This window comes from Nanorana parkeri, unplaced genomic scaffold (assembly GCF_000935625.1).
Source record: "Nanorana parkeri isolate BGI_ZX_2015 unplaced genomic scaffold, ASM93562v1 scaffold145, whole genome shotgun sequence".
Classification (NCBI taxonomy): domain Eukaryota; kingdom Metazoa; phylum Chordata; class Amphibia; order Anura; family Dicroglossidae; genus Nanorana; species Nanorana parkeri.
Window position 1 is genome coordinate 969,116 of NW_017306413.1, and position 24,239 is coordinate 993,354.

General features: G+C 40.1%; 1 protein-coding gene across 2 annotated transcripts in view; it reads right to left on the reverse strand.

Annotated features, from left to right (window-relative positions):
• DIP2C (disco interacting protein 2 homolog C) overlaps positions 1-24,239 on the reverse strand; it is a 358,168-nt gene that overhangs the window by 158,134 nt on the left and 175,795 nt on the right. Inside the window, exons 3-7 of one of the 2 annotated variants that reach the window (XM_018554178.1) lie at positions 19,974-20,045; positions 14,776-14,886; positions 11,960-12,085; positions 11,503-11,712; positions 6,256-6,393 (exon numbers count right to left, since the gene is read on the reverse strand). In XM_018554178.1, the coding sequence (XP_018409680.1) occupies positions 6,256-6,393; positions 11,503-11,712; positions 11,960-12,085; positions 14,776-14,886; positions 19,974-20,045 (657 nt within the window). The remainder of the gene's footprint in view (positions 1-6,255; positions 6,394-11,502; positions 11,713-11,959; positions 12,086-14,775; positions 14,887-19,973; positions 20,046-24,239) is intronic. The other variant, XM_018554179.1, reaches the window with a different exon arrangement.

Consider the following 24,239-nt stretch of genomic DNA (forward strand, 5'->3'; position numbering starts at 1 on the left):
TTACATTTTTGGGTTAAGATATGCTTTAAGTGAATTGTGTTTCTGTAGAGTTTATTAGTTAATAGTCACCAGACAGACCTGCTCTTTACGTGTTTTATGTTTTAAAGCAATATGAGTTAATCTCAAAGTTTTATTGACCATTTTTTTACATAAAAATTGTTATTTTCAGCAATGAGAGTTGAATATAGCACTTGTTATGGCAAATTACACATGCAGCATAGCTTAGTGAACTAAGCCATTCATACTCTTCATTAATAGTCATAAATAACTAAATATTTTATATACTGGAAGTGGGTAATTAACATTTTTTCACAAAGTATGCCAGTAAAAAGGATGATTTACAGAAATGAAATAAACGCATAACTGTTTGCCCATAGCAGCCAATCCAATTCCTTGCTTTCTTTGCAATAGGACACCACACAGAGTTTTCATCAAAAACTTGCTCAGTTGGTTTATACAGGAAAGTTAAACTTGACTAAATCAAAAACATGGGACCATCAAACGGAAGAAGCAGAACATAAAGAGTAATATAGTCATCCTGTATGTACAGCAGATGGAGTGTCAGAAAAACTTGGAAAGAAAGATTTAACAAACATGGCATCCCTGTGTCTTTCAAGCCCAGCAATACCCGGAGACAAAACCTTGTACATCCAAAAGACCCAACAGCAAAACATATGCAAAGTAACTTGGTCTATCCAGTGGGGTGTAGCAAGAAATGCAAAGACCTGTACATTGGGCAGATGTACATGAAACAACCTCTAAAAAAAAAACCACAGAAAAGGTCCAACATAAGAGGGCAAAATCTACTGGTAAAGTACAGTTTTCTTACACAAGTACAGGGAAAATACATTCTTTTGAGGACAGTGATGTGCACATTTTGGACAGAGGACAACAAGAGGTGTAAAAGAGGACATATATGTCAAACTAGAACACCCATCCCGAAACAGGGGTCTTGCACATATAATGCGGTTTTAACTTCTCTACCCCAACAATTTGACAATAAACATCTTCAGCCATGTAAACCAAAAGCTTAACACCTATACACACTTCCTAAATTATGTAATTAGGTGGTTTCATAACTTTCACATCTCCCAACCTGCTTCTGGACAATCAACATCTGCCTTAACACACATTCCATGCTGATTGGATTAAGGTGTCTGTGTCACTCATTAAAACTAAAGATACGCTATGAAATGTCTTCAACATTACAGAACAAGTGCAGTTGAATGTGACTACCACTAGCTATATCATAACCTGCATAAATGAGTACCTTCAAAAGGCAAAAAAAAAAAAGCAATTTAACAAATGGTCCATTCACATGAAGTACAAGCATTGACAGATTACAAAGTGCAGTACCCAATATAAACTCATCAGCAGTCATCTTTTATCTAACAGGAATATTCTGAAAGTAATTTGGTTGTAATAGGGCTAATGCATATTTCAATTCCTCGTCGCTTCCTGTTCTATTGCACTGAATAAGTCTGATAATTATATCCTTTACACAGGAGGAACCTGAACATATTGAGGAACCACTCCAGATTCAAGAATATCTAGAACCCTCTGATAAACGATTTCCTCACAACCTACTTATAAGGTTGGAAGCTTTTCTTGGCAAACATTTTTAATATATTGATGGCATGGCTACAGTCAGGCAATGAATACACTAGAATTATATACTCCAATTCAAATGTTCTACAAAAATGTACAGACATTCTCACGGTTATGCAGAAGAACCTAATTCTAATTCAATATCTGTAAAAATTGAGTACATAAGTAAATCCATTCGTGAACCACATGTAGGACAGAACAAACATCCATATAACATGTTTACAAAATAAAAGACCAATTAAAAAAAAAGTGTAAGGAAATAGGTTTTAAAAGAAAAAATTATGATGTAAAGTGTATGTCAATAGGGGATGGTATACTAAAGATCAGACACCTGGAGACATAGATCACCGCTGTCCATGATGCAAAACAAGTGCCATGTAAGAAAAATGCAAGTAGGGCCACCCAGTGTAAATGCTGGACCTGTAAGCTATATTTCTCTATATGCCTCTTTCTTGCTGCTCATTAAAGGTTACACTACCCATTTTAGCTGTGACCAAGCATGGCACGAGCACAACTGCATTTGCTTGGCACATCATCTGTATTTAATCTAGTACTACTATTTTAATAAATGCATGTGAAAACATAGAGTTCTGTATCAAAATGCCTTACATTAGATCAGAGTGAGATTCAACCAGCTACTCAACCCTACTATACTGGCATGAGCTTGACCACCAGCAATAACCTGCTGGTCTTGCATACCAAACCCCCATTCCATCCCTCTGCTTGTATATAGTTCATATAAAGTGAACACACAACATGTCATTTGCTTTACATTTATGCTATATACAGGTTAAAGCAAACAGTCGCCACTGTATATGTACCCCCTGGCATATGGCCTTCATTGATCAAAAACTCAAAAACAAAAGCTGGACATGTCTCCTACAGAAACTAGCTTCAAGCCCTGGCAGAATGACAGGAGGCATCTGATTGATAAACTAATACAGTTCATCCACAGACGCTTTTAATACATTTAATCAGAATTGTGATGTGACTTTGCAAGCAGTTCAGTAACTTTGCTGCAGCACTTCTCTATACAGAATATACGTTAATTGCAGGTGAAATCTAGCCTCCCAAACACTGAGCAGACATGTATCCGAAAACTTTCAGCTAGAAGCAATTTGGAAGCACTGACCTGAATCGTGTTAACCTACCATCATGCACAAATCTCTAAATTCTCCATTAAAGTCTGACTGTGACAACAAATACTGCTGGACTATACTGGGACTTCTCTTAATTCTAAATACAATGCAGTCAACAAATGAAACAAGGAATAGAAATGGGGGCAAAAATGTGCCACAGGAAAAATAGGTAGGCAGGTATAGTAGCTTGTCAAAGGGGTTTTGTTGGAACAAAATGAGAAAACAAGCAACTTACAAAAGAGGGGGGTTACAACATACAAAAAAAAATACACTAAGATTTATGCCAAGCAAGACTAAGCAAGACTACCACCAACTCTAAACCTAAGGAAACCGTTACACTATATTATATTATCATGTCAATAAATACTTCCACGGTGATTAGATTGTCAAAAATGATTTATGGAATAAAAGCTTTCCTGCCCACATACAAAGTGCAATGCTAAAATGATATGCCTAAATTTGTGAGCCACAATGACATGATCCTTATAAGCCAGGATCTATAGGTCCACAGAAGAAGGCCATTACTCTCTACAGTATAATCACATAATGGTCGATAATGCCTAAATAGCACCTGTTTGCTACCCACATTGCTAATTAATTGGTTTTTTATACACAAAACACACAGCTCTGATGTATTCGGGGGGAAAAAAAGATACTTTATTCATGTCATGAGCAAAAGAGTACTGAAAAATAAACAAAAACATATAAAGAATAAAAAGGCCAAAAAATACCATAAAATAATTTAATCATCCTGTTTATCAACTATGAAAGATCATCAAAATCTTCTCTGTCTATATGGGTAGGGTACAAACCTTGGGTCATCATCTGATGCACTGTACATTCATAAAGCCTTAGTGACTCCTACATCTTTTAAAGAGCAATAGACCTTTCTTGGAGAAAAAGCTAGTGCAGGCTCCCATAACCAAAAGTGCATTTGTCAAATGAGTTCTGCCGAAAGAAGGAACAGTTATTCTGAATGTCGATCCTTCTTTGCAGCAGAGATCACAATAGGAAATTCCTAGGATTATGTAGCCAGCACTAAAGGGAACCCTATGCAGAATTTTCTGTAGGAAAGGTAAGTGTTTCAGCCTTGAAATTACTCTTTATTTACCTACCCCATGCCCAATGTTACCATTTGATAATAATTCCTCCTAAATGCTAATAACATAATTAAACAGCAAAGAAAGCCTCTTATTCGAGGTTAATTATATTTCTGTCAAGGTCACCTTTGGTCCAAAAAAGTTCAACTGACAGCAGAGCATCTGTGCGCCTCTAAGGCACATTAAACAACATTCTCATAATAATCTACCTCTGTTATAATTTATCACACAGGTTTTCTAGCGTAAATACATGGATGGCCATTTCAGTCTTATATCACAGAAAGCAGCATGCACAGTTTTCAATAAACATTAGCTTGGCTTAGTTCTCATGCTTCACTGGACACTTGCAAAACACACAAAAATCCACTAGATGACCACAGGCTCAGTATAAGACGAAGGGATTTTCCTATAGTTTATTCATATAGAATGGGAAGTGTTTTCAGGAGCTACAGACAAGGAGTAGTGCCTGTAAGGATCTTCATAGGTGGATTTATTTATATGTTTTAGCATAGACGGCCATGTATTAAATGGTATATTGATGTTAAATGTTTCATTTAGGTAAAAAATATTGCGCTTTCTTTCTAGCTACATAATAGAGTCCTTCCGACAGCAGTTTAATCATTCTGTTTTCTGAACCTTACCTGTTAAAGTAAAAAAAAAGTTTAAAGTGACACTAAATTTAGGAGTTAAATCTTAAAAATGCATTCAAGTACCCTAACTATTAACAAAAATGTATCTTATTTGTGTATCACTCGGCTGTAGATCCTCAAATCATCTCTGAATTGGTGCAGACACTGTCCTTCCTTCTGGATGGGGGCTACTTTTGTTCCCCATGGTCCCTGTGTGCGTTGTAAAGTAGCCACTGCTCCAAGCTAGCTCCTGTGATGGACTACAATCCCATGTGTAGTATATCACGGGAGTGAACTTGGAGCGGTGGCTACTTTACAACACACAAAGGAACCATGCGGAACAAAAGTAGAATACAGTTCTGTTAATAGTTAAGGTACTTGTATGCCTTTTAAGGTTTAACTCTTGAATTTAGTGTCACGTATTTGTGGTAAAAGTCATTGTTCCATTTCCAGAGGAAGCACTTTGAAAAGGTATATATAGAATTATATTTAAAAAAAAGGCAAAAAGAAGCAGTGATGTAGAATAACCCATAGCAGAAATCAGCGTTTCAATAGTATACCTAATTGAATTCACTGAAAGTACATATCTCATTGGTTGGCAAAGGGCCCAATATTGCTATTTGCACCAGGTCATGAAATGTTATGTGGCAAATGTTATAAGATGTCATGTATATAATCACATCTCTTGCCTTGAAGAAGGGACCCTGTGTGGCCCCGAAACGTCGGCTCATGTTGGATTTCTGTGACATCATTGTCCATTAAAAGGACTCATTCATTTTAACTTATGGAGTGCTGGTGACCTATTTTCTTCAATCATGTATATAATCATATCCATTCCTTGTTGGTCACCTTAAAACAACATGGTTTCTCCCCCGAAAATCTTTTTTCTATAAACATTTGGTTTTACTCTCAATATAGCCATATAATCAGACTGTGATGGCTCAGAGTGCGTCACACCTGATTAAGGGTTTCTACTTTTCCCTCTTCTTCAGACCAGAGATCACCCAGCTTTGCAAACTGCTCATGTATCTAGGCAAGCCAGGAGTCTTTTATGCAACTGAGCAGCAACATATATTGCTATATGATTACCCACAGTCTGGGTGAAGAAAGAGAAAAATTAGAATGTACAACAGAGCTTCATAAATCTCAGAAGTGGATGGACAGAAAAAAGTCCTTTGGCATGTAAAACAGCTCCCTTCTATGCATTTTAGCTGTGAATTTAGCTGTTTGCCTAAAGTTCAGCTTAAAATATTTCTTCCAAAAGCAACTGTCAAACCAAGAGCTGCAGCTGGCACAGACAATACAATATCATCCATAGCTTGGAAAAGGGGATAGATGAAGAATGAAGAATACTTCAGCAAACTGTGGTACTTTCTGAGCCACCAACAGTGACACACAAATAATAAAATAAAAATGCAATTTAGATATTAAAAGTCTCCTCGTAACATTGTTTTTAAAGTGACCAACAAAAAACACATGCATAAATATCACTGATGTAAACTGTCCCATAAAGCTAGGCAAATATGTATATCAAGCTGTGAATTATAATATACAATTATAATATATAAATCTATGTAGAATTCCAGGATCCTGTAATGATATAAAATGATTTGGAATTCAAAGCACAAATGTATTGCATGTGGGAGTGTAGTAACATATTTGGAGTAGCCAAAAATGGACTTGGAGGAATGGGATAGAATTCTTATGTCTGACGTATAAGAGGCTAATGTGGGGTGAGGGGGAGGGATGGATTGCAGGAAATTTGGTTGACGTACTCACCATTTTTAGGTGTTTTTTGCCAAAGGCAAGAAGCACCTTTTGCACTCGCCTGATTCTGTCCATTTGTAGTTAAGATAAAGCCACGCCCACTTGTGTCACATGACTCATTTTGATAGTGATCCTTGATGGAATGCACAACTGTCAGTGAAGGTAAAACACACCAAGATATGATGATTGCCTTGCAGATCGGTTATGAAGGAATTTTAGTGCAAAATAAGGTTATAATCACAGAGTTCCATTGTCAGAACTCAATGAGTATGACAGTGCTCTATAACGTATTGGTAGGTTACTTTCTAATATCAAAGAATGATAATCCTTTTTTTCCATGGGGTACAGTAAGGCCAATGGGCTGAGGAAATAGGAGTTAGCGAACCACAGCAAACATTAGAAATAACGCCCTTGAAGGTATTGACCCCATTGGCTGCACTCTAGTTGCCTCTATGCTTACACACATTAAGGGTCATTTAGGAACCACATTGCACTTTCAATGCATATCTAGGCAAAACTTCCTTTTGAATAGAGCAGGGAATGGTTAAAAGCTCCACCAGTTTTTATGTCATCTGTATCCTATTGTGACCTGTGTAACTAAATTTTTTTATCATCCCTCACCTTTATTTCTAGTCACAATAGTGGCACAATAGTGACAGGGGTGTGAGTCTCCCCTGTGCACAAAAGCAATAAAACATTGACAGAGGTTCTAATCCGTCATCACTCTTTAAAAAAAAAAAAAATTAAGTTTAGGCCTTAGATATATTTTGATGTTGTCTTAAAGAAGGACAACAAACCACTAGTAAATGTATATAATCTAAGAATAGGGTTGCACTCGGCATTATTTTATCCAATTGTTAGCTGAATAAGTTCCTGGTAAGTAAGTGTTCTTAAATACAGAAGTTTGCAGGTGGAAGCATAGGAGAGGGGCCAAATGGTGAATCAAACTATGTGTTAAACAGTCTGAATTCTGAGATGTATTGTACTGTATAACTGGTAACAAATTGTTGAGTGCGTTTGTCGTTTGTTTTGCTTGAATTCTGAGATGGCCTACATCTCAATATAGTTTTATTGGGCTACAAATTATACTGAACATGAGCATGGTAAAATATGTAATACTACAGGTGAAACTCGAATAATTAGAATATCGTGCAAAGTTCATTTATTTCACTAATGCAACTTAAAAGGTGAAACTAATATATGAGATAGACTCATTACATGCAAAACAAGATAGTTCAAGCCGTGATTTGTCTTAATTGGGATGATTATGGCTTACAGCTCATGAAAACCCCAAGAACCCCAAATCCACAACCTCAAAAAAGTAGATTATTACATGCAATCAATACAAAAAGGATTGTACATAGAACAATATCGGACCTCTGAAAAGTACAAGAATGCATATGTACTCAGTACTTGGTTTGGGCCCCTTTTGCAGCACTTACTGCAATTACTTTTGCACGATATTCTAATTATTCAAGTTTCACCTGTATGTTTGACCTATACCTCTTTATAGACCTATAGTGAATTCACTGGACAGCACAATGAATTCTCCCTGTGGGAAAATGAAGGAGTCAGGCTTGGCTACATATCCTAGTTAGTCTGTCACAAATCTGTGAATAGAGGTGCCCTTGAAAGAAACCTAAAGAGCATTAATGGTCCAGCAAAGTATTAAAATATACTCCATGCCGACCAAAATGTAGAAAATGTAGAAAATGTACTCTTCCTAATAGTTTGAGCCAGCATGCGACACTGAAGATGTCACATACCTGCATTCTTCCTACAGAGAGCGGTGACCGTCAGTTACGGCTCCCCGTAGGAATTTCCCCCTCAACTCTCTGTTCCTCCAGCGCTCATTGGAGGGGCAGACAGGGGAGCGGGAGGACACAGCTGGCTCTGGGTCTAGAGAGGTAAAGCCAGCTGTCAATCAGGCAGCGGAGTAAATCCTGACAGTATTGTCGTAATCTTTACCGGCTGCAGCATGGCTCTGCGCTATGAGAACATAGTGGGGAGTAGCCCGATAGAGGCTGACATTGGGTCACAGGGGTACATTAGTAAATGTACTGTTGTGAGCCAAAAGAGCGTCAAAGCCAAAAAAAGGTTTGGCTGAAGTACTCTTAATTTTGGGTGGAAAAAAACTGTCAACGCTGACAGGTGACTCAAGAGTAATAATAAAATAGGCAGGTTATTAAAGAGAAGAACTCTCATTGTCAATAACCTAGCTATTTCTTGACCTTTAAACATACCAGAATGAATAGCCCAATTTCCAGCCCCATAACATGCAATCCTCTACAATTTATGCAAGGCTCACATTTAGCAAGAAAATGTCTCAATGCACCCCCACCCTTCCAAAACTAGAAGGCCTTTCTAATTAAAAGGCTGTACTACAAAACAAACACTAAACGCCACATTTGCACCTTCGTAAATGACCCTTAATATCCTAAAGTATGTTAGGAACATTTGTGTTCTTTATGTGTCTAGATAAGCAAACTGGGAGAATAGGGGAAGGGTATATCAGCATAGCAAGCTTGGACAGGTAGCTCAAGATGCAAAAAACATCAGAAGACTCAACTATACATACTGTGGTACTGTCCGTCTGTCCTTTTATTTCCTTCAGGGAAGAAAAGCAATTGTAAGCCAAGAAAAAAAAGAAAAAAGCTAAATGTTTTGTGCTCAGTAACGAGATACAGAGACTTGCGCCAAAAGATGGCAATCTGAGAAAAAAGTTAAGGGTGAAGTCTGTGTGATGAATACATCCATTCAGCAGCAGTGAATTTTCCACTCTTTGTGTTAAGCCAACACTCAAGAGTTAGAAGTGATGAACAGAGTTCTCCAATCTAGACAGATAACCAGCTGGCATCTTGGTGATTCATCACAAATTGTATAACATTCCGTCTCTGGCCTTCCCGAGGAATGTAACGAACCTTTTACCGCACCACAGCTATTTAGCCCACTTAAATACATACCACACCTGAGCTTGGGTCAAGGCTGATGGGGGCAAGTATATTTGGTCTAAAATGGGAAGCTGCGGAACTGAATGAATTTAAAACATTTTTCTAGAAACTAAAATTATTTTTACACAGGCAAGGCAAGTATAGAAGTATGCATATTTTCTGACTGCACATGTTTATTATATTACGTGATGGTACAAGTCATATGTTCAGAGCCAAGTGAAATAGATTAGGAGGACCCAGGTCCAAGTCAATGTTGTGCTCACAAATCAGAAAATAAATGATCCAAACCACAACGACTTTGTCATGGCTGTGGGACATATTTACATGTGAAATAAAAATCATTTCAAGTGTTAAAAGGGACATCTAAACATTGGAAATGCCCTGTGTTTGTTATCCCCTCAGTGTATTTACGTAGGGAGGTATCCTCCCTTCACATCTCCCTAGTTTGCCCTAAATTACTAATGAAAGATTTCTATCTACTGGTGAAATTTGCTACTGCAGCTTGACTGTAATACAGTCAGCCCTGTGTGAAACATCTGTATTTTAATGGTCAGGTAAAGTCTTACAGTTCATTTTCTTTAGACTGCAACCACAGGTCTTTCTCTCCTGCCAGAATGCTGTAGAGAAATGCCCTTGTTCTCTGTGTGGGAACAGTTGTCTCTCTTCATTTACTGTGTCCTTCTGTGACCCAAAACTCAGAATATAGCAGGTTGTTGCCCATTATATGCTGACAGCGCTTTGCGGCTTGGAAAGATTCCGACAATATTGTCGGGATCCACCCCACCATCCGAGTGCCCTCACCTCTGTTCCTCCAATGAGCACTGGAAGAATGGAAAGGAGAGGGGGGGAATAACTACATGGGAGCCGTGACTGACAGTCACCGCTCTCTGCAAGATGAAGATCAGGAACTGAGCGATCAGTGGTTTGCGATTGCTCAGTTCTCAAAAAATAGAGCCAATGTGTGACAGCTTCAGTGTCGCACATCAGCTCTAATTATGGGGATGAGTGCATTTTTCTTTCCAGGTAAATGCCCAGTGTGAATTTTACTCTTGAAAAATCATTACCTACATTTATATGCTTTTAGAGCACATTTCTAAAAGGTGCCCATACACCTTACAATTTTTCTGGCGATTTTCTGTGGTCAGATGGAGATTACTCCATCCACACAGTTAAGTGTAGATGGAGGAATCTGTTGCACCTTTTCCATCTGACCGCAGAAAATCTGCAGATAAATTGTAAGGTGCATGGCCAGCTTTAATGCAGTCAATGATTTTTCAATGGTATTCAGCCTGACGTTTGACACTGCCAGTGTGAATGATGCCAAAGACTTTTGTTTTTGATCACTTGGAATGCATTTAGATGATTTAAACTGCAAGTTGAGTTGGGCTTTAAATGTATCTATTTAATACACACACTAAACTCTAAATGCAGTTTAATGGAATAGAAAAACATAGAACTTTCCCATCTAGATATGGAAAATGGAATCCAGAGGATTTGCCAGCAATTGGATATGCTGCACATTGACATTTCATGGATTATCTGTTCAGCGGCCCAAGTAAATGATGTTGTACTCTATGCTGAATTCTACCCCGGACTATACGGAGGATAGGTAAAGTAGAGCATGAATACTGTTTTCTGCTACAAGTAGCACAGGAGTAATGTTATGTTCATTTAATCAGTAAGGTTGAAGAAAAAACCATTGGGTTTAACATAAAAATACTTCAGATTCAGAAGAAAGCAAAACAATAAGACAGCTACCAACATGTTAGAAAATCTCTATGCAATAGGCAGTCAATTAATTCCTTTTCGTAAATGATATGCTGTACTGTTCTCTAGTCAGGGAAAGGACTACTGTGAGTCTTGTTGGTGCAATGCTTCAAGGTATGTTGGAGACATCTCTTTCCCATGATAATTTTTTGTAAAAAAAAAAATCTGCTTATATAGTCTATCTTAAGTAGATATTCTCTTTTACTCATATAGTTCTAGGACTGAAAAAACATATTACACAATTGTAATATTGACCTCTAAATTATCTATACATTATTACATCTCCTCTAAAATGCATAGTTTTCTAGATAAACATACCAGCTATGTAATCTTCTTGTACAGGAGGAGATCTCATACCCCTATCTAAAAAAGGTGTCTACTCCTGAACCCTATGACAGCACTTTTGATAATCCTTGTTTTGAGAGCACCATCAGATGTTTATGACAAGCTTTCTTAATTTAAAGGAATGATGCTTTAACTTACACCTTCATTTTTATGGTGGTAATCATTATAAAGAGTAACATGAACATGAAGTACCCACCTATGTGTGTTTGGGCCATAACATCAGCTAATCTGTTTGCAGCACCGCTGCCCCCACTCTGTGTCGAGGAGGAAGAAGTGGTTGATGTGGTTGATCCATGGATTGCTTGGCTGATCCAGTGCTCCATATTTATACTCCCTTGACTTGAGGTGGGAGTTCCCTGGGAGTCCCCTTGTACTGAGCCTTCATCCTCTGACCCTGAAGAGGTATCTATTCAAAATACAGATAATGTTAATACACATTGGTCCAAAAATCTGAATGCAGGGGACAATAAATAAAAAAGAAGGTCACAGTGATGTAACCTGCAACATTCGCTAGACTGGAAAGCTGTGGCTCCCTTCTGCCATTGCAGAATTACACATATATGGTAACACAACTAATAAATAAACATCATGATATGAACAATAATGAAAATTATAATGTTTTAACCAAGAGGTCAGTTCAAACACTTACTGACCTGGAGGCGTGTATGCATCCATAGAGGTTTGTACCACCAAAGAGCGTCGTTTTGATGGCATAGGTACAGCCATTTTCCTTTCTTTATGTTTAGCAAGGGCTGCCTGGACTGCTTCTGTATGGACATCTGCAAGAATAGAATGAGCAGTATAGGGAAAGCTTTGTCATTAACATGATTAAACTATTTAAAACGTAAAGCTGAACGCCAGACAAACAGCTAAAAACACAGATGAAATACATGTTGGAGCTGTTTTACCTACCAAAGGATTTGTATTTCTGTCCATCCAATCCTATGATTTACATAACCCTGCCACACAGTACAGCCCTTTCTGGCAGTGGAAAATACCTGATTTTTATCTTCTGCAGTTAACACAAATCTTGCCTCTACTCCAGCTGTCAGGAACACTGCACACAGCAGATGGCGTCTGCGCATGCGCGCGAGCACGGCGTGACCAGCAGTGTCGGGCCGGGCACTTTCGCGTAGACGTCCGTGCGCGCGCGTGCGCGCAGCACGGCGCATGCGCGCAGCACGTCACGTGCGCGCATCTGCGACGTGTTGTGGCGCCAAACGGGCTATTTAAACTCAGCTCCTCCGTGTCTCCAGTGCTGAGTACTCTTTCAGCTTGTGCCTAGTATCCTGTGTCTGTTCCTTGGTTTATTAGTTGTTGGTTTTGACTCCGGCTTGCTCCTGACTCCGCTGACCTTCTGGTATCCTGATCCTGGCTTGTCTAGACGATTCTCCTGCTCCCTGCCTGTTCCTGCATTGCCCGCTTGTTACCAAACCCGGCAGGACTGCAAGAACTATGTGAACTCTTGTGTTACTTGTATACGCAGCAAAGGGAGTAAATCCAAAGGATGGGGGTTATTGAGATCACTTCCCGTTCCGGACAGATCCTGGTCCATGATATCGATGGATTTCATTGTAGAGCTTCCCCCTTCGGAAACCTTTACTGGAATTTTTGTGGTGGTCGATCGCTTCTCGAAGATGGCTCACTTCTCTCCAATAAGGGGGGTTCTCTCCGCTACAGACACTGCCCGTGTCTTCATCAGGGATATTGTTCGATTGCATGGACTGCCCACCGCCATTACCTCTGATCGGGGAGTGCAATTCACTTCAAGATTCTGGAAATCCCTCTGTGAGACCTTGAATATACAACTACGTTTCTCCTCTGCGTACCATCCACAGACCAACGGTCAGACCGAAAGGACGAATCAGACCTTGGAACAGTATCTTCGCTGTTTCAAGGGGCCGCCCTCGTCATCTCAAGCTCCACCAGGTACGTGACACCAGCCTTTGACTAGACTGTGAAAGGAGAAGCAGCAGACTGATGAGCTCACCTCTCTCTCACTCTGTGTTCTATTCCAATCAGCATGCTCATTGCTAGTACATAAGCAATGCAGTACAACTGACTTGCTCCTTGTGCTGCTTTTTCCTCTCCCACCCTGAGCTCTGCTGTATAGGGACTGCCAGAGGTAATACCAAGTCAAGTTTGGGTACTTACACTGCCCAATGTAAAAAAAAAAATTACATTTAGCAACATTAATGAATGCACAGCTGCATTATTCTGTCTCTTTATATCTGGCTGGAGTTCAGCTTTAAGAGCTCTTTCATACTACCCGTGTTCGGGCAGCGCTGGGCGTTTTTTCCAGCGCAGTGCAAATGGAAGACAAGGCACTTTTCATGGATGGTGACAGTTCACACCACTGCGTTCTGGTGGTGTGCTTTTAAAAAAGTACGGCATGCAGTCATTTTTTTAAGCGCACCACAGTGAGACGCGGTACAACCACATCACACTGCGATGAGACCAAATAGAAGTTAATGAAATGTCACTTGTGACATCTCAATAAAGTTCTAACAAAAAAAAACAGTGCGATGCTGCTCGATGGAGTGCATTTGCACTGTAGGGGAACACGCACAGCTCACCCGCACGGCTGCTGGTGTGAACAAACCCTAAAGCTGTAACGTGCTTCTTTCTAACTGAAGCTGCAGTGTTTCATAATCGAAGTGGAACTACAGCAAAAACATTTTTCTTCTCGTCTTGGACAATGCAAGCGCTAGACCATCTGCCGGGCTTTTATTTCTGTGCACCCTGACACCTGAGGAAGTAATGGTATATCTATAAACTGGGACACAGACAATGAGATTTAAGGCATCAACCCTTTTCCACACTCCAATGAAAATGGGTTTGTAATTCTGTGCGTCTTTTTGCCTGTATCATGTGTGTACAAATCGCTAAGAAAACAGAAAAAACAGAACACAAAACATGGCCTTGTTCTTCTGTTAGGACTGCATTGGGCAATGCTGCTGGTGTGAACGAGCCCTTACTGTTCCGCTTACAGCAATTATACTGGACATGACATAACAGGGAGCCAGACAGAAATAAAAAGCTGACAGGGGTTCTTGCCTTCTCCTACACTACTAAAAGAAGAATTTTGATTTGTGATGCAGTTGAAGATTTTACACTCACCTCCTGCCTGGTAAATCAGAGGAGAAATCTGACAGAGCTCAGAGTACCTGTACAAATTGGACCGGGGTCTTCATCCTTTCTCTACTCTATCCAAAATGTGGAGTGACATTTCTGCTGAATAAAGCAGTGTTGACCAAGCAGCAGCCCTCTATTTGTGTAGCACTGATCGATTTTGCAAATAAAGAGCATGCTGTCATAATGACACACCATTAATTCTTGCATCATCCCTTACTATATCCTCACACAGAGTAAGCATGTGCATCATTGATGCCTATCTGCTGTTCTCTGCAGCCTAACTAAAGAAAGCACATTTTCCAAAGATCAAAAACTGACCAAACAAACCTCTTACCTGATCGATAGCGTTCATCTCGCGAACCTGAGGACCGCCTGCGATGATACCTAGAGGAAGAGGAGGGAGTGACGGGTGTTCTACGTTCCGGTGGCAATACTTGATCCACCCCTACAGGAATAATAATAGTAATAAATATTACTTTAGTGTGCATTTCACTAGCTAAGACATATGTCACACCCAATTTTCTTTTTTGGAAATTACATTGTCTGAACAGTGTCCCTTTAAATGAGCATGAGTTTGGAATTTTTAAAAAAATGTCTAATTTTCAGTGCTAAATCTGTCTCAGTCTGCTGCCCACGATTGCAGGTGCAGAGATCCCAAATACAGCATTTGCATTTAATTGTGTCGCTTATTTGCCTAAGGTCCCCAGATGCATTTTCAATGAGCACATATTTTCAATTATTGCATTGTTTACAGTTAAGTATTTTTTATGCACTTTTGTTATACATTTGCTCTCCCATTTTTTCCGTTATTGTAGTAAATATGCAGAAATGAGACTTGCAGGGAGGACAGACTGACCATGACCATTACTGCTGAACAGCTTCTCTGATACAATATCAGCCACACAGGGAGATGCATTGCCTTCAATGGGTAAATTAGTGACAAATTTAGACGCAAATCAGACTGCTTGTAATTTAAAACCTTGATTTGCAATCCACAACAGTATTCCTGGAGATCAAACTGAGACTGATTTGCACAAGTCTATGTTCACCACCAGATATGAGTCAGATTTTCATCACAGTGAGACAGAATTTCACTCAAAACAGATGCACAGCTAAGAAGTGGTCAGGGGCAGGTTTTATTCTGTTGCAGTGCTATTTTAGAGCAGCTAAGGGGGAATTTGTATATGAAGCTGTCTAAGTGTAATAAAATGTATCTATACTCCTGTTAACAATGGCTAGCTGTGCAATCAAATAAACAAACATCCTCCATATACTTGCATTGTGGGACGGTGAAGTAAAGCACAACAAATGTTTAGGAATACAAAAGAAGAATGGAACCCCCTATGTAATAAGTAAATATGGCTACACACCTCCACACACACAATTTAAAACTATACATAGAAACGTTTATATAATCCAAATACATATGCAAGAATAATTTTTATGAAATACTTTTGAAAGATTATTCCGGTGACTAGGTTAGAAACAGGAGTTATAAATAGAAAATCCAGCTGTAAGCATTTATCAACCCAATTTATATCCTGGTGTGTGAATGTAAATCTGCTTAATGTCCTGTTTGAGTATCATAGATTTTAGTAGTCTGTGTATACTTACATGCCCCCAAATTCCTATGCAAAAAGGTATGGAGAAAATATGCACAGTGTAATATCCATATGACACAACTGTATGCATGTTCCTATTCAAGAAAACAGACCGTGTAATCATTATGCTAGCAGAGTCTACGAGAACTGGCTTCTTCTGGAGAATATGGCAAATACATTTAGGCAAAACAAATATGGTTTTCCAGTTTATAAATTGATATTTTCTGCATCATACTTGTGTATTAAACTGTACTTTGTATGAAATCTTTTTTTCATAAACATTAATGATATGGTGCACCAATGACACTGTTTGCATATTGTGTTTTCTAATGAGAAAGCCCAGCACTGCCTTCATGCTTTTTAGCAGCCTTTGTTGACTGACTAATCAAAAGACAATTATAATTATGGATGCACCGAGTATTGATATTTTTTTTCCCGGTACTTCTTGATACTGAACACAGATACCGGAAGTCTCATTAAGGAAGCTGGCCAGCTTCCTGATTAGCTGGGAGGCGTGAAATAACTCGCCAACCGGATTCCTGATTAGTCAGGGAGCCGTCACCAGGTGACGAGGAAGCATGGAGCTGTTTTTCTGGCCAATCAGGAAGCCAGGGGACAGGTAATGACTCGCCGCCTAGCTTCCCGATTGACCAGCTTCCTGACCAATGAGGAAGCCAGGCAGCAAGTCATTGCACACCACTCGGCTTCCTGATTGGCCGGGAAGCTGGCTCCATGCTCCCTCATCACCAGGTGACAAGGAAGTATGGAGCTGGCTTTCTGGCCAGCCAGAAAGCCAGGGAGGGTGGCGAATGATTAGACGCCCCAGCTTCCTGATTGGCCAGCTTCCCGACCAATTAAGAAGCTGGGCGGCGAATCATTACACTCCACCCGGCTTCCTGATAGGCCAGGAAGCCTGTCCCATGCTTCCTGGTGAACAGGGAGCATGGAGCCAGTTTCCCGGCCAAATAGGAAGACGGGGGGCCTGTAATGACTCGGCTTTCTGATACGGGAAGTTCCAGTATTGTGATAAGCCTCGGGAGCATTTGGGCGAGCTCAAGTATAGATATACTGTATATAGTTCCAGGAGTAGCAACCACGCTGTATTTGTAAAGTAAATGCCTGGATGCTCATCCACAAAAATATCCATACACATCCAATGTAGGTATAGAGACACTCAAGGGTCTTGCAGTGGGGTTAAAGTCAAAGCATCATTATTTTATTATCAAAATGTGTTGAAATTTCAGATTGAGCCAAAAAAAAGTGAGGGGGGGAGGAGTGATTGTTCTAACATTGAGGAGAATATGAGAAAACAAACCCAATGCTCAGCCGGCATATATACATATAACTACAAAATATTGACAATTTCACATTTACTTAATTACAACAAAAATAGAAAAATCATTTTTGAAAATGTATTCTTTTAGTCCTGATCATAAACCAATAAAAATGTTTAGCATTCGCTGATCATAACCCAATAAAAAAATGTTTAGGCCCCGTTCACATTGAGCGATTTGCAAATCGCGCGTTTGTCGCACGATTTGCATTTTGAGCAATATTGCGCAAATGCTTGCATCAAAAACCATTGAATCACGGCAAAATCCGCTCCAAAAAGGGTCCTGCTGTAGCGACACACGACAGCAGGACCCTTTGCCCCGTTGCAAAGCATTGAAGAGCGATATCGCGGGTAAATAGCCGCGATATCGCGGGAATTACGGCGCGATAAATCGCTCAATGTGAACGGGGCCTTAGTGCTAGATAGCATTTTCCCTTTAAGATGTTCTTTTCTCTCGTGGGAGAGAGTGCATCTGTTAATTAAATTGTGCATCAAAGAGAGCATGCTCTTTCATACAGCTCCATATATCGCCATCAAGTGGTAAAAATTGCAAGTAGTACTAAAGGCAGGGCATTGTTTTACCTTAATGCATTGTGTGCATTAAGGTAAAAAAAAATGCCCAGTATCTTTCTGTGTTCCCCTACCCATCCCCCCGCCCCACCCACTTACCTGTGGTCACTTGCCACCACTGCGGGGCCCCTGAAGAGAAGGAAGTTCCCTCCGTTCTGAACTTCCTGGTTGCAGGGGGAGGGTACCGAGGGCAGAGGAGCGATTGACTCTTTCTGCCATCAATATTTTGGGAGGGGAGGAGGGGCGTGGCTTGCCGCATGCTGTGTGCGTCTATGAACACACACCGCTACTTGTGGCCACAGCTGGGAACATGCATGCACAGGTGTCTCCTCAGCAGACACTTTAATGTTGCAATGCAATATTTAGCATTTTTTTAACAAGACGATAGAAAATACAGGACATCATTCAAATTCTTTCAGAAGGACATACGTTGAGCTAGAATGGTTGCTGGCAATTTGAAGTTGCAGAGCCAAAGGGGTATAACGCTGTACATTTAAAGTAGGGCCAATATATTTACATGGCAATAGACCTATATCCATGTAGATAAATGTGCCAAGCAGGAATCAACCTGAGAACATCAGCACTGCAAGAGAAACATGCTAACCACTCAGCCACCAAACTGCCTCAAATGCATTTAGATTTATTTTAAATGTAAAGTGCACCTGTGCCCAAACAATTGACATTACATTTTTGTTTTACATATCCTTAACAAGAAGTAAAAAGACCTTTAAACCAAGCCACTACTGACCTCTCTACCTGCAGGTACTGTGAAGTACTTGCAAACTTACAAGCAACTGGTGTTTGTTTACATTAGAAGGCTGGCAGTCTGCCAAAAGAAAGAAGGATAGAGGAGCTGTGATTTCAGTGATTCTGGTTTTAACTTTGAAGATTTCCCCAAAATGCCAACAGCTACTTAGGTAGATTAGGGCTTGCTTAGAATATGTAAATTATTTACCGTGCATAGTCTAGGTATAGGTTCACCCTATTGTACTGCTCAAACGTGCATGTTAATGCAACGCATGGTAGTGCACGTTATGCGAATCTGTACGCTGGTGTGCCCTTCATTTTGAATGGCATCCAAAAGTTCGAGGGAAAAGCACCTAAGCTGCAGAACACTTCCATGCCTTGATTTCCTCAAGAAAAGCATCAAGTGTAGGGCTGCAGCTAACGATTATTTTCATAATCGATTAGTTAGCCGATTATTAAGTTTGATTAATCGACTAATCGGATTAAAAAAAAGGCTCCAGTGATGGACTACTAGTTTCTTTTGAGATTGTAGTCCATCACGGGAGCAAGCCTGGCGCGGTGGAAGTAAAAAAAAAAAAAAATTTTACAACATTATACTATAATGTACTATTGCTGGGATTTGTAGTCCTCCATAGCTGGTGGTATTCTCCATTGCGCTGTATAATGATTATACTGCACAATGCAGATTACCACTGACCAGTTATAGAGGAACTACAAATCCCAGCAATAATACATTATACAGCGCGATGGAGAATACCACGGAGAATTTCTGAAACCTTGTAAGTCGCTGCAGCGGCGCCGGCGTGCTCTGCGTGCGTGTGTCTGGTGGCCGTGTGCGCGGTGGGCATGGCGTCCGCAGCGTGCATAGTGTAACTCGTGTATGGAGCTGCGAACAGGCGGGCGTGAGTGGGAAATTTCAATTTTAGCCGACAAAGCGACGATGGAAAACGCTGACAACGTTTACCATCGTCGATTTTAATCGACTTAATCGAATAATTGTTGCAGCTCTAATCAAGTGTGTTCTTTTCTGTGATTAGGTGCATTGGAAGCCCATTCAAGATGGGAACTAATTAAGGCTGAGGTCTAGTCCGCTACACTACTCACAAGAGAATCAAATGGAGGTCTGTATCCAGAACCCATGTGTACATTATCCAATCGTTTTTTTAAATACTGGCTTACTACAAGGCTATACAGATTGCTCTTAAAAGTGGATGATTTATAAAATAATGGGCAAAGATGGAGTTCTTGCCCAACTACACCCAATTTTCATGTTTTCATTACCTGGCGGTTGAGGCAGATATGCTCCTATTAACTTTGATCTCTTCTTCTCATAACCTTTCTGTGTGATGTCACCTGCAACAATACAAGAAAGAAATGCATCATGTGTATGCCATGTAACTACAGTATACCCATTACATAGACGCAAAACAAGCCTGGCTAGACCAGTATTAGAGAAGAGATCTATAAATAGATTTGTGTTGAGTTCTAGCAGACAGTTTAAGGCTACAGTAGTATCTGTGAGCTCAAAGTAACAGGACAAATAGATGACGGACAACCTCAGGTAAGTTGCAGAGGTCCACAGATTTCACTTTAAATATCTTCAAGCCGGTTTAATGAGAGATCGAGTGCAGCACAGAAAGCAAAAAAATGATATGCGACATCGTGGTCATACATGTGCAGTGACCACGCTTCTTTAAAAAGCTCAGTCCACCCAAAAGTGATATTCCAAATATAGGTATAGCCTGCCTTTTATAAATATTGAACAATCCAACAGTGAGATCTCCCTGCCATAATTCCTGACTCTGTTCCCATTCACCTGGGAGTTTTGGGTGTTGCTGCTCACTCCTCATAATTGCTGCAGCAAGTGTATGACCTAGGAACTCAAGAACCGAAATCTCAAGAGGCTCCAAGAGCTGCATTTTTTTTTAATAAGAAAAAAAGCTTGGTCTTGATTTTCACGAATATATAATATTATAGATAATTGTAACTGGGTTTGGGATAACAGAATAAGAGCAACCCACAGAAGCTGTCACTGGCCCACAAAAGTTTTCAGGCATGTCAACCCCATGAATATAGCACCAGACTTTATTGTACTGGTCTGATAACTATTGTTTAGGATAAATACTAGTCCAGATCAATGATGTCTGCTTCTCCAGGGCTTAAGAATACTTTGAGTTTTCTAAAGTAACACCCAACTTCGATCAGTGCAAACGGAGAGGAACAAGTCACGAGCCAAGTGACCTTTCAGCAGACCATAAACCATAAATATTGTTCCCAGAACCACAACCATGAAAACTTTTACATAGAAAACACAGTAACTATGGAATTTCCTTTAGTGCTTGCTTCCAAGGACAAGTTACATAAAAGTAAAATGAAAAGAACACTACACTACTTTCAGGCAGACATGACAGAAAATGCAATTCACAAATCAGGTATATATTTATATGCTTAAAACTGAGGAAAAAAATGATAAAAAAATTTTGAGTAAACAAATCAAGTGCTCTTGCTGGCTTGAGCAGTGAAGACAGCCATTCTGTGGGTTGAACCTTCTAAAGCCAGCAAATAAAACCCAAGACACGTGTGTCAACCTTTTTTACTATACATATGGACTTATTCAGTATAACCATGCAAAGCATAACAATGATGTGCAAGGTGTATGAATCCATAGAAGCCAGGAAAACAAAGTATGCTTCAAGAAGAGGAAGAGGCAGAAAAGCGGTCAACGTAGTCAGCACACTACAAGGGACCAATGCTGCGGATAACACTGTAAGGCCCCTTTCACACGGCCGGTACGGTTGGGTCGTCCTGTCAGTTTTTCAGAAAACAGTAGGTCCCCCTGCACTTCTTACAGCGCTTCCGGTCCAAGTGAAAATAGTGGTGCTTGCCGTGACAATCACAGATGGCGCCGTGTACAACAGTCAATGAACAATAGAAATCACCAGCACTCCGTAAGTGAAATTCAAAAAAAGTCAATTTATTTGGACTAAACGTCACACATATCGCATAATCCGCGGATATTGCGATATGTGTGACGTTTAGTCCACATAAATGGACTTGTATTGTATTTCATTTACGGAGTGCTGGTGATTTCTATTGTTCATGGTGATTTCTATTGTTCATTGACTGTCAGTATTTCAGGCGGACCCGATCGATGCCCAATGCAAGTCTATGGGCAGCTATGTGTAAACAGAAGAATGTCCGTTTACCCTGGCTTCGGCCGGGTCTGGAGGAACAGACAGATCAAAGTTCCATTTTGCCGGACCAGATTGTGCCGGATTGGAGGTAATCTGATGTAAATGGATACATGTTCTTATACATCAGATTCCCCATAGACCAACATGGGGTCTGGCAGTTTCCATTTTTTCCTCCTTTGCAAGGTGGAGGAAAAAACTGGACAGACACAGATGTCATAGCGGGGACATCCGCTCTGTACTGCTGTGATCAGGAGAGGATCTGTGCATGGATCCCCTCTTCATTAGCCTCTGTGAAAGGGGCCTAAGTTGCCAGGGAGGAGGAGCAGCAGTGCAGGGAATTAACTTTTTAACCTAATTTTCTGGCTAATCACTCTGTCCTCAGTACTTCATGTCCAACATATCTAATCACCACAGATCTCAGAGCATTAGTGTAAATTCTAAACTCTCCCAACACCACCATAGGAAGCAAATGTTTACATTGTATTCTGAGAGGTGCAGCCGTCACCTGTCAGAATACCCGATCAGAGCGGGCAGCTCTTTGGCTGCCAGCTTTGATAGATAGAAAATCTTCTAGCCGACTCCTTCGATCAGCTAATCAAGGAATGCCGGCTTAAAAGGGAGCCGACAGCCCCACACACTGTGCGAATTTCGTCCAGTACATAAAAAAATGGCTGGAATTCGAAAAGTGTATGGGCACCTTTAGGCTGGATTTACATCAATGTGTTTTCCCCCTGATCTGGTTTCCATTGCAAACAGTGGAAGTGCATCAAAATGCATGTCAACACATGTTGATGCATATTAATATTCAGTGTCGTGCATTGTTACCGTACATTGCAATGCGTCATAAATATGCATCATAACATCAACACAAATGAATGAATGATGAATTTATGTGCCCGATGTGTTGCCAGGTGTCTAAACACATGCGTTTTGATGTATTACCATTGATTTTCATGGAAAACACATAAAGCAAAAATGCATAGATGTAAAACAGCTTCTCATAATACAGCACTGGATCTGTGTTACCATATGCACACATGCTAGGTTGTTATGGATATAGTAAAGAAGGAAAGGAGGGATGCAGATGCCCACTTTATGAGTATAATTTTTTATAGCTAAGGATACTTTTTCACATACACCAGAAGCAAAGTGAGCTTTACGAAAAAAAGTCCACTAGAGCTTTTAGCCACATTGCACTAACATCTGCCAAATCGCCGGTGCTTTCCTCTGCATCTTGGTCTTTTTACGGGTTTCAAGGCTTCAGCCGCCTGAATTTCCAGGACCAGATGATGTTACTCCGTCCCGGCATACTAAGCTGCGCATGCACACAGCTCAGTGTACAGGAAAAACAGATTGCTGACAGACCGCTGGAACCTGCTATAGAATACCTGCCGGATATATATCTATATAGATATATATATATATATTTATTTTTACCTCACTTCCACCTTAACTCGTGGCTGGCAAAATTCAGTGTCAATACAAATTTCAAATGCCAATTTTTATTTTTTTAAAAGATTGCCCTGGTGACTGGCAGGACAACAGCAAGATAACGAGACTGAATGGCTCACATGATAGTAGTTTAACCACACTGTTTTCAAAGTATTTTAGGTAACATTATACTGCAATAAGAGAAAAGGACACCAGGTTATACAAGGATTATATGTATAAATGTGGTAACAGAATCCACCAACAAATAAAACAAATACAACCACATCTTTTTTTAAATGCAACAAATGAATAATCAAGCAATGGATTTCTCTTTTAACAATCGCAGCTGATCAGATGTAATTGTAATTGTTAACCTGTGTTCGTTTTCAATTTTCTGGATAAATAACCACAGAGATATTTAAACTTGGCTTTTGGGCTCTCGTCTGCTTTATTTGGGAAACTGCATGCCACTTGTTAGAGAACCATGAAATGCTCCAGCTTTTACTAATGAGCTAAATTCCACAAACTTCACTTATGAGAATCTCAGAAATGCAAATGCACTCACAAAACCCCTTGAACCTGGACTTGATAGAATTTCACAAACCCACTTTAATTTGTGAGCACCAGGATGCTGTACTTGTGGATCTGAACTTTAGAATCTCCTGCCAAAAAAAGACAAGCAGAGTACAAAGGACTAGTCACCAGTGTTGCTTGTGGTGCACCTGCAGCGAATCCTGTGTCTCTGCATGAAGGCAGCCATCTTGGTAGAGGAGGAAGCTTTGTTTCCACATGTCAGAGCTTCTTCCCTTATGGCTGATGGTGGATGGTGATATATTGAAAAGCAGCAGAAAAGGTGCAAACAGCACAGATCCTCAGAATGATCTTGCACTGCAGGTCCTCAGGTACAGATTCCTCTGCAGCA